The following is a 14,574-nucleotide window of genomic DNA, read 5'->3' as shown; positions in this document are numbered from 1 at the left end:
TCGGTGGCCTCGGGTTCCGCCTTTTTTTCCTAGGGCGGAGCCCCAGCCCTGCCTCTCCTCGCCGCGGGGCCCCACAGCAGCCCCGGCGCGCCCCTCCCCACCCAGAGACCCCTCTCGGACTTGGGATCCAGGCGCGCGGGCAGCGCGGACCTGAGTGCTGTCCCCGCCCGCTGCGCGCCATGGCCTCCTCGGGCCCGGGGCTCCGGCTTCTGCTCTGGCTGCTGCTGCTGCTGCTGCCGCCGTCGCCGCCTCCTGTGGCCGCGGCCACCGACCGTCCCCGGGGCAGCGACCCGGTCAACCCAGGTGAGAGCCCGGGAGGGGACCGGCCCAGGGGAGGGAGGCCGGGCTGACGTGTCTGCCTTCCCGGGGTCGGGGGTAGAGGGGGTGGCCGGCCTCTCCCCCGCCCTGAGCCCTCCTTGGGGCAGAATCACGCGGCCCCTGGCCCGCTCCCTCGCCCTGAGCCGAGGTTTCCAGCCTCCCCACGGGAACTACCCCTGAATTCCGGGGTGGCATTCCTAACCAGCGTGCTCTTGGGGGACTTCTCCCAGGGTGGGAAGAGTTTAAGAAGGGAAACAGGAGGAAATGGAAAGGGCCAGTAGTTGGGGCAGAGGGAGGAGAGGGGGCCCTGCGCAGAGCTGGAAGGGACTCGAGCCAGCCGGGTGGGTCCTGAGTGCCGATTCCTGGCTGGCGACAGAGAAGCTGCTGGTGATCACCGTGGCCACCGCGGAGACGGAGGGGTACCGGCGCTTCCTGCGCTCTGCCGACTTCTTCAACTACACCGTGAGGGTGAGGAGGGAGCTTCCGGCAGGAGGAGTGGGCTGAGGGCTGGGCTTCACCTGAGCCTGGTCAGGAGGGCCCACCTGGTGAGCTGAGCCCTCCCCCGGCCTGGCCCATCTCTCCCCCCACCCCACTCAGACCCTGGGCCTGGGAGAGGAGTGGCGAGGGGGCGACGTGGCAAGGACGGTTGGCGGAGGCCAGAAGGTCAGGTGGCTGAAGAAGGAAATGGAGAAGTACGCTGACCGGCAGGACATGGTCATCATGTTTGTGGACAGGTAAAGGGGCCGGGGGGTGGGGGGGACGAGGAGAAAGGACGCCGAGGTGTCCGGGGCTCGCCCGCTCATCCTGCCCTTCCCGGCCCAGCTACGACGTGCTTCTGGCGGGCAGCCCCGCGGAGCTGCTGAGGAAGTTCGTGCAGAGTGGCAGCCGCCTGCTCTTCTCTGCCGAGGGCTTCTGCTGGCCCGAGTGGGGGCTGGCGGACCAGTACCCTGAGGTGGGCACCGGAAAGCGCTTCCTCAACTCCGGCGGTGAGTGGCGTGGGGAGAGGGGCCCAGAGGGGCGGGCACGGAGGCTTCCAGGTGCCCGAGGGCCGCAGAGGGCCGGAGCACCTGCGAGGCTGGGTGTCAGCACCTCCCCTGCCCGCTCCTCAGGGTTCATCGGCTTCGCCCCCACCATCCACCAGCTCGTGCGCCAGTGGAAGTACAAGGACAACGACGATGACCAGCTCTTCTACACCCACCTCTACCTGGACCCGGGACTGAGGGTGAGGAGCGGTGAGGCAGGGGGAGGGCTCAGCCTGCGGCTCAGGGCTCGGGTGGGGGGAAGACGGGAAGAGAAGAGTCGGCAAGGGTGCCCACCCTGACCTTAATCATTGGCTCATTCCAGGAGAAACTCAACCTCAAGCTGGACCATAAATCCCGGATCTTCCAGAATCTCAACGGGGCTTTGGGTGAGGAGAAAGGCCGTCAGAGGCCCTGGGGGGGCCTCCTGGTGGGACGGGTTTCCACAGCTCGCCTTTCCGTGAACCTCCTGAAGGGCCGAAGGGCCGACGGGAAGCTGCGCCGCGCTGGGGGCAGAGAGGCTGCCCGGGGCCGGGCAAACATCTGCTGAACGGAGACTCGGTGCCAAGGCTGGGGCTTCCTGACCAAATGTCGCTGGACTCACTGTCCCGCTAGGGGCTTCCACCTCAGCCCCTGAGGGCCTCCCTGAGGGGCTGTGGCCTGCCTGGGTCACTCAGGGAGGAGCTCTCCCAGGGGGCAGCGGCCTGGTCGGATCCCAGCTCCTGCCCCTGCCCCCCGGAAGCACCGTCCAGAGGCCCCAAGGCCCAGGCACATCCTGGGCCTAGAGAAAGCAGGCACGTTGCCTGGCCCCACGTTCGGGAGAAGCTGTTGCCTGGCAGCCGTAAGACGAAGGGAGCCTAAAGCCTCGCCTCTCCTCCCCAGACGAGGTGGTTTTAAAATTCGACCGGAACCGCGTGCGAATCCGGAACGTGGCCTACGACACGCTCCCTGTGGTGGTCCATGGCAACGGTCCCACCAAGGTGCCACGGCTTATGCCCCTGCCTGCCCCCCACCCCCGGCCTTTCCAGCCCCCTGCAGCGGAGGTGCTGGGCAAAGTTTAAGGGCCCCACTCCCTCCTGCTGTCCTGCCCTGTCCCCTGCCTGCCCTCCTCCTCCCCGCCTCAGTGGCTCACCAGCTCCCCTCAACAGCTCCAGCTGAATTACCTGGGAAACTACGTCCCCAATGGCTGGACGCCCGAGGGTGGCTGTGCGTTCTGCAACCAGGACCGGAGAACACTCCCGGGGGGGCAGGTGAGGAGCGGGCCGGGGGGCGGGAGGAGGGCGCACCGAGCAGGGGCTGCAAGAAGCTCGTGGAGCGCAGCACTGGAGGGGGCTGCAAAGCTCCTGCGGACCCCCAGCCTGGGAGAGCAGGCAGCGCCCAGGGAAGGGTCGGGGGTGCCCTCTGACCCGTCGGGCGTCTCTTGCAGCCTCCCCCCCGGGTGCTTCTGGCCGTGTTTGTGGAACAGCCGACCCCGTTTCTGCCCCGCTTCCTGCAGCGGCTACTGCTTCTGGACTACCCCCCTGACAGGGTCACCCTCTTCCTGCACAACAGCGTGAGACCCCCTGGCAGGCTTCGCCCTTGCCGCCCCTCCCCCTGCCCTGAGCAGAGCTCCTTCCCGCCACGGCGTCTCCTCCCCCACCCCAAGCCCCCGCCTGTCTCCTTTCCCATCACCGCCAGCCCCTCTCCCACCCCACAGGCCCCCTCCACTCGGCCCTCCCAGGCCCTCGCCCCCCATCTCACTCCCCCTGCAGGAGGTGTACCATGAGCCTCATGTGGCAGACTGGTGGCCCCAGCTCCGGGACCACTTCTCGGCTGTGAAGCTGGTGGGGCCAGAGGAGGCCCTGAGCCCCGGCGAGGCCCGAGACATGGCCATGTGCGTGGACATCGGGGGGCAGAGGAGGGCCCGCCCTCGCTGCACCCAGGCTTCCGCACCCGCCCTCTCCACTTGCCAGTCCTCGGCCTCCACGCTGCTCCCCCCCAGGCACCCACACGCCCCGTCCCTCCCCCACGTGTGCCCCACAGACAGGCCAGAAGCAGGGGTCGTGGGGAAGGGAGCACCCTGGCTTCCCCCCATCCTGCAGCGCTTTTTTTCCCTCCTCTCCTTTTGCTGGTCTCCCCCAGCCCTCTCCCCTTCTGTTCACAGGGGAGGGGGGGTTCCATCTATCCCACAGCACCCCATTCCCAGCTCATCTGTCTCTTGGTCTGTAACCTCCAGGGACAGCTGCCGGCAGGACCCCAAGTGTGACTTCTACTTCAGCCTGGACGCTGACGCCGTCATCACCAACCGGCAGACCCTGCGACTCCTCATCGAAGACAACAGGTCACCCGCCCGGCTCAGCCCCACCTAGTCCCCAGGGGACCCCCCAGCTCCCTCCGGGCCCCCCCGGGGCCCCGCATGCCCGCGGCCCGGCCCTCACGGCAGCCCCGCCCACAGGAAGGTGATAGCCCCCATGCTGTCCCGCCACGGCAAGCTGTGGTCCAACTTCTGGGGGGCCCTGAGCCCCGACGAGTACTACGCCCGCTCCGAGGACTACGTGGAGCTGGTGCAGCGGAAGCGAGTGTGAGTCCTCCCGCCCCAGGACCCCAGCCCGCTCCCAAGCCCCCCACCCCGTGTCAGGGGTCTGGTGGGGGGAGTGGGAGGGAAGGTGGGGGGACCAGCAGTGTTTGTCAGGGGGCGTGAGGGAGGCTTTCTGGCTTGGGGAGCGGGGTGTCTTGAGGGAAGGAAAGCCTGGGATTTGGGGGAGCCCCCGGCCCAGCCCGCCCCCATCCGGGTGCTTCCAGGGGCGTGTGGAACGTGCCCTACATATCCCAGGCGTACGTGATCCGCGGGCAGACCCTGAGGGCGGAGCTGCCCCAGCGGGAGGTGTTCTCGGGCAGCGACGCCGACCCAGACATGGCCTTCTGCAGGAGCCTCCGCGACAAGGTGAGCGGGGCGGGGACAAGGGAGCGGGGCGGGCCTGGCGCAGGGTGCCCGGGCCGCCGCCCCCTGCCCCCTTCACCTCGTCTCCACCTCCCCAGGGCATCTTCCTCCACCTCAGCAACCAGCACGAATTTGGCCGGCTCCTGGCCACCTCCCGGTACGACACCGACCACTTACACCCCGACCTCTGGCAGATCTTCGACAACCCCCTCGTGAGTGGGGCCCCCCAGTCAGAACGCACGCCCCCTGCGCGGGTCCCGTGACTACCCGGGGAGGGGGCCCACATCTAAGGGGTGTCCTCCTGATCTCCCCCACCCCCAGGACTGGAAGGAACAGTACATTCACGAGAACTACAGCTGGGCCCTGGAAGGGAAGGGGTTTGTGGAACAGGTGAGCCCCTCCTAGGACCCCTGACCGCCCCAAAGGCCAGCGCCTCTTGGGCCCACTGCCTCGGTTAGTGGTTTTCAAACTGGGTTCCCCGGGTGCCTTAGGGGTGCCTCGTGGGTTTCTGCTCAGGCAAGATGAAGGCAAAGGCTGAGCAGATAGGGCTTCGTCCCCTACCCTCCCCCCCCACATTAATCAGCATCTCCTATTTCGCCTGTTGGTATGCTGGTGTTAGGGGCAAAGTTATATTTTTAAAAAGTGATGCCCCGTGATAAAGAAGGTAAAAACCACTGGCCTAGAACCTGGGGTTCTGGGACCCTCCTGCCGTTTTGTGCTTTGCTGGACGGCTCAGCCCTGCTCCCACCCCTCCCCTTCCCCAACCCCAGCCGTGGCCCCTGCCCGGGCTCTGCTCCCCATCTCCCCAGCTTCCCTCACCTTCCGGCTTCCCCTCCCTCCTCCCTGCTCTTTCTCACCTCCGCTCGCCGCCTGTCCCCTCCTCCTGATCTGCAAGCATCACCGGCCCTGTTGTCCTTCCCTGCCCTCCCCAGCCGTGCCCAGACGTATACTGGTTCCCACTGCTGTCGGAGCAGATGTGCGATGAGCTGGTGGAGGAGATGGAGCACTACGGCCAGTGGTCGGGGGGCCGGCACGAGGTGAGCGGGCGCCAGGGCAGCGTGGAGGGGAAGCAGGACCCCTGGGGGCAGGGAGACGCTGGGGCTGGCGGAAGGGAGCAGAGAGGGGTACCTGGGGCAGTCGCCCGTGGCTGCTGTGACAAAGTAGCACAAACGGGGGATCAAGACAACAGACATTGACTCTCACAGTTCCGGAGGCCGGAAGGCCCGAGTGCCCCCACCTGTGTGGCAGGGCCATGCTCCCTCCGTGGCCCCGGGGAGGAGCTTCATGGCCTCTTCCGGCTTCCGGCAGCCCCAGGCGTTCCTTTCTTGGAAACGCATCACTCCAATCTCTGCCTGCCTCTCCTTTCTGTGTCTGTGTCCAAATTTCCCTCATTTTTTGAGAACGTCCATAACGTTGGATTAGGCCCCACACTACCCCCGTGGGACCTTGTAGTCACTCGATTACATCTGCACAGAACTTTCCCAGTGAGGTCACAGCACAGGTACTGGGGGTTAAGACATTAACCTATCTTTTGGGGGGATACGGTTCAACACATAACGCTCCCCCAGGAGAGGATACTACAGGGGATATATCTGCATTCATTCATTTATTCACCCATTCGTTCGGCAAATAGTGGGCAGGCCCTCGGTGCCAGCCCCTGAACCAGGCGGTGCCGGGCTGAAGATGAACTGCACGTGCCAAACTCGGCCCTTCGGGAGCCCGCCCGGGCAGGGCAAGACAGCCCTAGAGGAGCAGCCCAGGTTCCAAAGGCCCCTGGCCCAGCCTTGGGGAGACCGAGGGGCCTCACGAAGCAACACCTTGGCTGAGACGCAGAAGGCTGCTGGGTGTGCGTCCAGCCAAGGGGTGGCAAAAAAAACTGTTGCAGGCAGAGAGGACCCACGTTTTAAGACCTGGGAGCGGAGGAGAGAGGAGGGGGTGGCTCGGGGGTGGCTCAGTGCCCGCTGCCCGCAGGACTCCAGGCTGGCTGGGGGCTACGAGAACGTGCCCACCGTGGACATCCACATGAAGCAGGTGGGCTACGAGGACCAGTGGCTGCAGCTGCTGAGGACGTACGTGGGGCCCATGACCGAGAGCCTCTTCCCGGGCTACCACACCAAGGTGGGCCGCCACCCCTGCTCCTCCCTGTCCCCCCACCTCCCCCACCCCTCAGCCCGGGTGGGGTGTCTCCACGTCCACACAGGTCCCTCGTGGCCCCGTGGCACTGGGTCCCAGGAACAAGAGCCGGGTCCTGGCTGGACCCTGGGGCCAGCGTGCAGTGAAACCTCTGTGGCACAGGGGCCTGGGGAGCCCGCTCTCTCCTTCACACCTTCAGGGACACCCAGATCCCCCCGCCCCCATCCGCCGGCCACCCCTCCAGCCCTTCCCCCCTGCCGCACAGACCCGGGCCGTGATGAACTTCGTGGTCCGCTACCGGCCCGACGAGCAGCCCTCCCTGCGGCCGCACCACGACTCCTCCACCTTCACCCTCAACGTCGCCCTCAACCACAAGGGCCTGGATTACGAGGTCAGCCCGCCCCCCGCCCCCCGAGGCCCTGCCGGTGCCCCCTCGCACCCCCCCCCAGGCTACCCCCCTGCCCCTGCCCTTCACCTGGCTCAGTTATTGTGTGGGCGTCATCTCCTCCCCCTCCTCCCGTGCCCCCCCCATGCCTGCCGGGCCCCCCACCCACCTGTAGCTGCCCCCTCCCTTGCCTCTCTGCCCCCCCAAGCACCCCCACCCCTGATTGCTCCTCATCTCCGTTCCCCTCTCCTCTTCCCAGGGAGGGGGCTGCCGCTTCCTGCGCTACGACTGCGTGATCTCGTCCCCGCGGAAGGGCTGGGGGCTCCTGCACCCGGGCCGCCTCACCCACTACCACGAGGGGCTGCCCACGACGCGGGGCACCCGCTACATCATGGTGTCCTTCGTTGACCCCTGACACTCAACCACTCTGCCAAGCCTCCCCCGCCCTCGTGCCTTCTTGGGGGGCCCGGGACTGGTTCCCCATCCTTGGGGGGGGGGGCCGTCCCCGCGCTTCCTGTGTGCGTGTTCTGTGAGCGTGCGGCTGAATGTGTTGCCTTGCCCACCAGCACCCGGCCCTCTCAGGGAGCTCCTGGTGCCCCCTTTCCTCTCTCCCCTGCCCCAAGGGCTTGTGGGAGGAGGCCTTCTGGGGGGTTCCCGTGTGATAAATTATTAAGGTGTCTCAACCTCTCTTTTTCCAATAAAAGAGGATTTGTATGTAACTCTCGAGTCCCTCCAGCTGACTTCTCCCGACTGACTCCGTATCCCTCCTTGTCGCCCGGAAGGGAGGGGGACCCCGATTTACTCCAAAGAAGGACAGAAGAGGAAAAGGGAGAAGCAGAATGTCAGACCTGGAAGATTCCCTTGGCCCATTTTCTTACTTCCCATTGTTGTCTGAGCTGGAGAATCTGCAGCTGAAGGGCCAGACCACAGGAGGAACTTCCCATGTCAAGTTCAGATGGCCCCCCACCCCGCACCATACACACAGTCCCCAGCCTCCAGGCTGTTCCCCCAGGATGCATCTGCATACAGGCAGGGGCAGTAGCGCCCTGCGCTGGGCTAGGAGCAGAGGTCGCCCTGGAGGCTAGTGTTCTGAGGGGCCAAGGCAGGAGACAGCTGCCCCCGGGCTGGCTCGGACCTAAGCTTTTGGTTGGACAGGATCAGGAAAGGGGACGTCCTGGAGGTGGACCCCAAGAAAGCTCCCTGGAAAAGAAGGGAATATGAAGCAGCCTTGAAAAAGAAGAGAGGACCCTCCTGAGGCTGGCCTCCAGCCCCCAACGGGCCCATCGAGACCCCTGGAGGTGCCCTGGGGACAGCAGACATGCTCCCTTAGCTTGGACTTGCACTAGCCTGTCTGGATCTATTTCCCAACTGTTCCCTTTCAAAAGCCTTCTAAAAGTTCATCCAGCCTGTTGAGCCCATCTACCCTAGAGCACTTCCTGCCCCAGGACAGCTCACTTGCTGCCCACAGGTAGAATCTCCTTCCATCAACCTGCCACTGGTGAAACACCTGCACAGCCTGCCTTCCTGGCAGGTGAGGCTGTCCACCTGAGTTACCTTTCCATGTGCACCGAACCACTCCCTGGCTAGATTCTTGAGTCCATCTCACCCCAACCCACCACCGTTATCAGATGCCTCGTGGGTGGAGGTAGGCTGGGCAGGGACAGGAGAAAGCCCCTTGGCAAGGTCCCCAGATGGGCAAGCCTGCACGAGGGTAGGTAGGGCCGGGCTCGGGGACAGTGTGTCCTGCCTGAGCAGTGCACCCTCGGCATCAGTCTCCTCGGGCCCACCACGCATTACCCAGTATCTTCCATGTGCTGGGCTCGGGGCTGCTCCCGTGAGCACAAGACCTGTCTTTCCGTGGCTACAAATTGGAGGGTTCTGACCAGGGCACCTGCTAGGAGTAGAGGGGTACAGTGGGTGACGGGCCTCCCCAAGGAAGGGACATTTTCTGGCTGGACAGGGTGCTGGCTCCCATGGGCCTAGGGTCAGTGCTAGGGTGGATGGGCCCCCAGCCCCTGTGGAGGGCATGTCCCACAGCTGGGGGTGACACCTCTCCTGAGGGGCTCACCAACCTTCAGCCTGTCCCACCAAGCCCTCCTCTCCCGGAGTCCTCCTCCCAATCTGCAGGGAACACCTGCCTCCAGGTCCCCCTCCTCCTCCAGGGGCCAGGCCTGGGGGGCCAGGGAGAGTTCAAGCGGGGCTCACCCCTGCCAGGGGCCCTGTCTTGCAGGCCGGGCCGCCCTCTCTGGGCCGTATCCCCACTTCCACCCACCTCTCCTACTTGTCCAGGCCGCTGCTGGCCTGGTTGCACCACAAGTCCAAGGTCCTGACCTCCCCCTGTATGGCATCCCCTGCTTCACTGGGCCCCAGTCTCCTGGCCACACCCCTGATGGTTTCCTCAACCCCATTGGTCTGCGCCCAGGTGATGATTAACCCTTTCTTCCCCCTGGCTAGGGTCAGCCAAGGGCTTGGGAGTAGAGTGGGGCCAGGGCCTTAGGCTGGGGCTGCTGAGCAGGGAGCGGGGCGACCATGGCCGGCTCCCTCCATGACCCGCCAGCCTCCTCTCTCAGGAGGGCTCTTCAAGTGGCCGCTGTCCTGCAGTGGGTCTTCTCCTTCTTGGGGCTGGGTGAGTCCAGGAAGCCCTATTACCATGAGGGGGGCTCCAGAGCCCTCGAAGGAACCTGGAGGGGTGGGGGGCGAGGGGTCAGAGGGGCCTGGGGCCTGAGCGCCCGCCTCGTCCTCCAGCCCAGGTGGGCCTGGCCCTGCTCCTGCTGGCGCTTCTGGGCCGGGCCTGGGCCCTGGCACTGCTCTACCTGCTCTGGCTCTTCAGAGATAGACACACACCCGGGGCTGGAGGCCGCCGCTCCGCCTGGGTCGGTGACTGGACGGTTTGGAGACATTTTCGGGATTACTTCCCCATCTCGGTGAGGGCGTGGGTGGGCTGGGAAGGGGGGCTTCAGAACCCGCTCCCGGCCATCCCCCAAAGCTCAACCTCACCGTCGGGATGGGGTGTGCACCCTCTGCCCCCCCCCCATCCAGCTGGTGAAAACCGCAGAGTTGGATCTCTCCCGAAACTACCTGTTGGGTTTCCACCCTCACCGGGTGCTGATGATCGGGGCCTTTGGCAACTTCTGCACAGAGGCCTCGGGCTTCTGGCGCCTCCCCGGCCTCCGGCCACACCTGCTCGTGCTGCCCTGTTGTTTCCGCCTCCCTCTGTTCTGCAACTACATCATGACCAGCGGTGAGAAGCGGGGAGCTAGCCGCCGCCACCTCCTACCTCCTCCTCCAGTTAGTGTCTCCTGGCCCCCAGCTGTACCCACCGGAGGCCCCCGCCCTTGCCTCAAAGACCCACCCGCCACCCCACCCCCTGCACCCCTACCCGCACCCCAGGTCTGGTCTCCTCAGGCAAGGCCAGTGTCGCCTACCTGTTGTCCCTGCCGGGGGGCGGCCAGGTGGTCGTCCTGGCTGTGGGAGGGCCCCTGGAAGCCCTGGAGGCAAACCCCGGAGCGCTGAGCCTGCGGATCCACAACCAGAAGGGGTTGGTCAAGCTGGAGCTGGAACACGGGTGAGGAGCCCGGCCCGGGGTGGGGGGTGGGAGGGCGCGCCCCGCGAGGAAGGAGCGGGAGGAGCCCCGCCCGGCCCGCAGCACCCCCGCGACCCGCGCCCTGCCCGCGCCCGCCTCCCGCAGGGCCTCCCTGGTGCCGGTCTTCTCGCTCGGGGAGAACCAGCTCTTCCGCCAGGTCCCCACCCCGCCGGGCTCGCGGGAGCGGCGGGCGCAGGAGGCGCTGCGGGAGCTGCGGGGCGTGGCGCTGCCGCTCTTCTACGGGCGCCGCGGCCTCCTGCTGCCCTTCCGCTCGCCCGTCCACACCGTCGGTGAGCCCCGGCCCCTGGCCCCGCGTCGCCCCCGTCGCCCCGCCTGCAGGAGAAGGTCGGGGGGTTGGGGCCTGAAACCCCGGCTCCGGGCCCCAGGGGACCCCGCGGGCCTCGCCCCGCAGCCCGGCCCCTTGGCAGCCGCCCCCGCTGACCTCTGGCCCCGGGGGACGGGGAGGGAGCGGCTCTCGCCCTCCCTGCTGGGGCGGGATCCCAACGACCGCCCCCTCTCGCCTCGCGTCGGGTCCGCAGTGGGGACCCCGATTCCGGTGCGGCGGACGCCGCGGCCCAGCCGCGCACAGGTGGCCGCGCTCCACGCGCTCTACCTGCAGCAGCTCACGCAGCTCTTCCCGCAGCGCAAGGCGCGCTACGGCGTCCCCGCGCACCGCCACCTTGTCCTCATCTAGGCGCGTCCCCGCCTAGATGCCTCGGTGGCTGGGGACGGGCGTGGGGTGACATTAAAGGCGGGGAACCGGCCGCACGTGTCTGTGTGTTCGTGCGCGGCAAGGGGAGGGACCGCGGCGCCCGCAGGCAGGCCCGGGGACGCCGACGGGGGCACCTTAGAGATGGAGCACCCCGCGGGCCAGCTCCCCAGCGCCTCGTGTCGCGCCCTCCCGCCTCCTTCCCGCCCCGCCCCCCGCCGCACCCCCTACCCCCAGCCCCGCCCACCCCACGGCCAGCCCAGATCCCCAGGCCCAGAAGCTGGACGTCAGTCGGAGCCGGGGATACCCGGCGCTTCGGATCCACGGACTTGCCGCCACCCCCGCGCCCTCACACGCTTCTTGGAAGGAGGAGAGGAGGGCGGGCAAGGCCTTCCCCGGTGGCCTCAACCTCGCCACGTGTCCTCCGGGGGCCTGGCGTCCCGTCGCTGGAGAGGAGCTCCCGGGCTGGGAGATGCGGCAGCCCCGGGGCGCTCCTCCACCACGAAGCCCCCGTGGAGGCGCTGGCTGGAAATCGCCGGTGCCTTCTCCTTTGTGTTCACGTTCCTTTTCCTGGGTGAGAGGAGGGAGGGAGGATGGCTGGAGCCCTGGGGGCCAAAGAAGGGGAAGGACCCGCGCTGGGCCCGGAGGGGGTGGTGTGGAGAGCCCCTGGGAGTGGAGGGAGAGGCCCGTGGACGCCCGGCTCTGCCAAGCCAGCCCCTTGTCTCCCCCACCTCCTCCCAGGCATTTCCTTCTCCTTTCTCTTCCTTTCTCTCCTCTTCACGCCGTTCTGGCCCCTCGCCATCTGCTCCCTGATGTGGCTTTACCTGGACTGGGACACCCCCAAACGAGGTGAGCTCTGGTCATGGCCCCTAAAGTGAAAGACGGCGGGGAGGGTGCCTCCAGGGTTTCTTTCGCCCGTATTTCTCTGCTCACAGGTGGAAGGCGTTTCGAGAGGGTGCAGAACTGGACTTTGTGGAAACTGCTAAGGGACTATTTCCCTATCAAGGTCGCTGTCTGCAGAGACTGCCCCTTCCCCACCCCAGGCTCCCACTCCTGGGGCCTGGGAGGTCAGAGTTCAGGCACTGGGGCAGGGGGTGGAGTGGGGCTCAAAAGTGGGTCCCGGGAAGTGGACTTGGCCCAGTGGTTAGAGCTTCCGTCTACCACATGGGAGGTCCACAGTTCAACCCCGGGCCTCCTTGACCCGTGTGGAGCTGGCCCATGCACAGTGCTGATGCGCACAAGGAGTGCCCTGCCACGCAGGGGTGTCCCCCGCATAGGGGAGCCCCACGGGCAAGGAGTGCACCCCGTAAGGAGAGCCGCCCAGTGGGAAAGAAAGTGCAGCCTGCCCAAGAATGGTGCCGCCCACACGGAACCCTGACACAGGATGATGCTACCAAAAAAGACACAGATTCCCGAGCAGCTGACAATAGAAGAAGACGAAGAAGAAGACGCAGCAAATAGACACAGAGAACAGACAACCAGGGCAGGGGGAAAGGGAGAGAAAAATAAATAAATCTTAAAAAAAAAAAAAAGTGGGTCCCCTGTGCCCTCCATCCCACCCTAGGGCCTTAAACTCTGAAGTCCATGGGGCGGAGGGCAGCCCTGGTCAACTGGCTTCCTGCCTCCCTCCCTCCCCACTGCCCGACGCTCCGAAGCTGGTGAAAGCTGCCGAGCTGCCCCCCAACCAGAACCACGTGATCGGTGTGCACCCGCACGGCATCATGTGCGCCGGGACCTTCTGTAACTTCGCCACTGAGGGCAACGGCATTTCCCAGCCCTTCCCCGGGATTGGGTGCATGGGGGCCACCATGGCCAGCCTCTACCATCTGCTCCACCGGGACTACTTCCTGGCCTTGGGTGCGCCTCGGCTGAGAGGGAGGAGGTCCCCACTAGCCAGACTGTACCCATCCCAGAGCAGGGACCTGGCCTAAATAGCGGTGGAGCGAAAGTGCCCCCCATCCTCCCTCCGGGATAGAAGGATGACGGGGTTGGAGGGCGACTGCTCGCCACGTGCCCTCACCACAGGGCATTGTTCCGTGAACACTGAGAGCCTGGACTTTATCCTGTTCCAGTCCCAGAGTGAACAGGCCGTGGTCATCATTGTTAGGGGTGCCCAAGAGGCCACATACGCGGTTCCGGGCGCACCCTGCCTCATTCTCCTGAAGTGCAGGGGCTTCGTGCACCTGGCGCTGCGGCACGGGCGAGTGGAGCAGAGGGCAAGGCCGGTCACATCAGTCCCCATGCCGGCCACTGTAGGTGGGACTGCGTGTCTGCAGAGTTCAGCGCCAGCCCCTGCACCTGGCAGGTGCCCTCTTGGCACCTAAGAGCTTCCACTGGGCCAAGCCCTGTGCTCTGGTTCCAGTACCTTCTTCATGCTCTAAGAGGGGCAGGGGCATGGGGCCCGCAAGCCCTGCCTCAGACCCCTCTCCTACCCCATCTCAGAGGCAGGTCCTGGGTGGGGGCCCTACCTTTCTTGCGATAATGCCCTCATGGTAAAGACTAGTCCACCACTGTTTCTCAAGTAATAGAAGATCTAGAAGCTCTTGTAGATCTTTGAAGCCACAGTCATTTCCTTCCAAGGGCCATGGAAAACGGAATCTGGAGGTGTGGGGAAGTGCTTGCCAGCCGAGGCTCCTGTCTCGGGGCAGAGCAGGAGCTGCTAGCCTGACAGTCCCTCTTCTCTCCTGCTGCCCCTCCCCAGCGCCTCCCTGGTGCCGATGTATTCCTTCGGGGAGAATAATGTCTTCAAAGTGAAGGCTTTTGACCAAGACTCCTGGCAGCTCCTGTGCCAGATGGCCTTCAAGAAGCTCACGCACATTGCCCCATGCCTCTTCTGGGGTGCAGCTTCTTCTCGGCCAACTCCTGGGGCCTACTGCCCTTCGCGAAGCCCGTCACCACGGTGGGTGAGTGTCCAGCCCCGGGGAAGGACGCTGCCTGCGGCGGGGTGGGCAGCAGGGGCCTCTCTCCTCACCGCTGCCTCCCTGCAGTGGGTCGCCCCATCCCGGTGCCCCGGTGCCTCAACCCTACCGAAGAGAAAGTCAGCCACTATCACGCGCTCTGCTTGAACGCTCTGGAGCAACTGTCTGAGGAGCACAAGGAAAGCTGTGGTGCCCCTGCTTCTACCCACCTCACCTTCGTGTAGCCCCCCTGCCACTCCTTCCAGAGCCCCCACCGCCCGGGCACTGAGCCCTCCACCCCAGCTGTACTCTAGGCCCTCCAATAAAACTAGCTCTTGCCCACCACCCCTTCAGAGACTCTGGTGCCTGCCCACTCACACTTGCCCCATGCGGAGCTCACGCTCTGCCTCTGGAATGAGCATGCCCAGGTACCGTCCTCCCCACTCTAATGTGCTTCAGTGTTGCTACATCAGGCTGTGTATCAGGACCCTGGATGCTCCCCACTGGGGGCCTTATCTCTGCTACACGAGCTTCCCCTTTGCTGGGCCCCTCCTCCTCCTGTGAATAGAGGCACCTGCTTAGCTAAGCATGTAGGCCACAGGTCAGTGTT

General features: G+C 65.7%; 3 protein-coding genes across 3 annotated transcripts; all 3 read left to right on the top strand.

Moving 5' to 3' along the window:
• The first annotated feature begins 179 nt into the window (after window positions 1–179).
• PLOD3 (procollagen-lysine,2-oxoglutarate 5-dioxygenase 3) lies at window positions 180–7,494 on the top strand. Its single transcript, XM_058285899.1, has 19 exons — window positions 180–303; window positions 695–786; window positions 916–1,052; window positions 1,141–1,304; window positions 1,428–1,540; window positions 1,663–1,726; window positions 2,220–2,317; window positions 2,486–2,587; window positions 2,764–2,889; window positions 3,089–3,210; window positions 3,553–3,657; window positions 3,772–3,897; window positions 4,119–4,260; window positions 4,356–4,469; window positions 4,579–4,647; window positions 5,190–5,294; window positions 6,229–6,375; window positions 6,656–6,781; window positions 7,035–7,494. Exons 1-19 carry the CDS (start codon window positions 180–182, stop codon window positions 7,188–7,190), a joined length of 2,232 nt encoding a protein of 743 aa, XP_058141882.1. The 3' UTR covers window positions 7,191–7,494.
• Window positions 7,495–9,304: 1,810 nt separating this feature from the next.
• Window positions 9,305–11,135, top strand: LOC101416033 (2-acylglycerol O-acyltransferase 2-B-like). The gene is made up of 5 exons (XM_071211462.1): window positions 9,305–9,401; window positions 9,521–9,699; window positions 9,815–9,961; window positions 10,069–10,340; window positions 10,464–11,135. Exons 1-5 carry the CDS (start codon window positions 9,305–9,307, stop codon window positions 11,050–11,052), a joined length of 1,284 nt encoding a protein of 427 aa, XP_071067563.1. The 3' UTR covers window positions 11,053–11,135.
• Window positions 11,136–11,211: 76 nt separating this feature from the next.
• On the top strand, window positions 11,212–14,234 carry MOGAT3 (monoacylglycerol O-acyltransferase 3). Its single transcript, XM_004482131.3, is given in 8 exon segments — window positions 11,212–11,641; window positions 11,809–11,916; window positions 12,003–12,073; window positions 12,723–12,924; window positions 13,093–13,267; window positions 13,769–13,905; window positions 13,908–13,970; window positions 14,055–14,234. Coding segments are annotated over 8 exon segments (1,341 nt in total). The 3' UTR covers window positions 14,210–14,234.
• Window positions 14,235–14,574: the final 340 nt, after the last annotated feature.

The sequence above is a fragment of the Dasypus novemcinctus genome, chromosome 23 (assembly GCF_030445035.2).
Source record: "Dasypus novemcinctus isolate mDasNov1 chromosome 23, mDasNov1.1.hap2, whole genome shotgun sequence".
NCBI classification, from domain to species: Eukaryota; Metazoa; Chordata; class Mammalia; order Cingulata; family Dasypodidae; genus Dasypus; species Dasypus novemcinctus.
This window is presented reverse-complemented; position numbering and strand designations above follow the sequence as displayed.

What these genes read in the sequence shown, in the direction of transcription:
- PLOD3 (XM_058285899.1), top strand. Translation starts at nt 180, where the DNA reads ATGGCCTCCTCGGGCCCGGGGCTCCGGCTTCTGCTCTGGCTGCTGCTG. An exon ending in ATGGCAACGGTCCCACCAAG is followed by an intron (nt 2,318 to 2,485) that starts GTGCCACGGCTT and finishes TCCCCTCAACAG; the next exon opens with CTCCAGCTGAATTACCTGGG. An exon ending in ACAAGGGCCTGGATTACGAG is followed by an intron (nt 6,782 to 7,034) that starts GTCAGCCCGCCC and finishes TCCTCTTCCCAG; the next exon opens with GGAGGGGGCTGCCGCTTCCT.
- LOC101416033 (XM_071211462.1), top strand. Translation starts at nt 9,305, where the DNA reads ATGGCCGGCTCCCTCCATGACCCGCCAGCCTCCTCTCTCAGGAGGGCT. An exon ending in GGGATTACTTCCCCATCTCG is followed by an intron (nt 9,700 to 9,814) that starts GTGAGGGCGTGG and finishes CCCCCCATCCAG; the next exon opens with CTGGTGAAAACCGCAGAGTT. An exon ending in GCCTCCGGCCACACCTGCTC is followed by an intron (nt 9,962 to 10,068) that starts GTGCTGCCCTGT and finishes TCCTCCAGTTAG; the next exon opens with TGTCTCCTGGCCCCCAGCTG.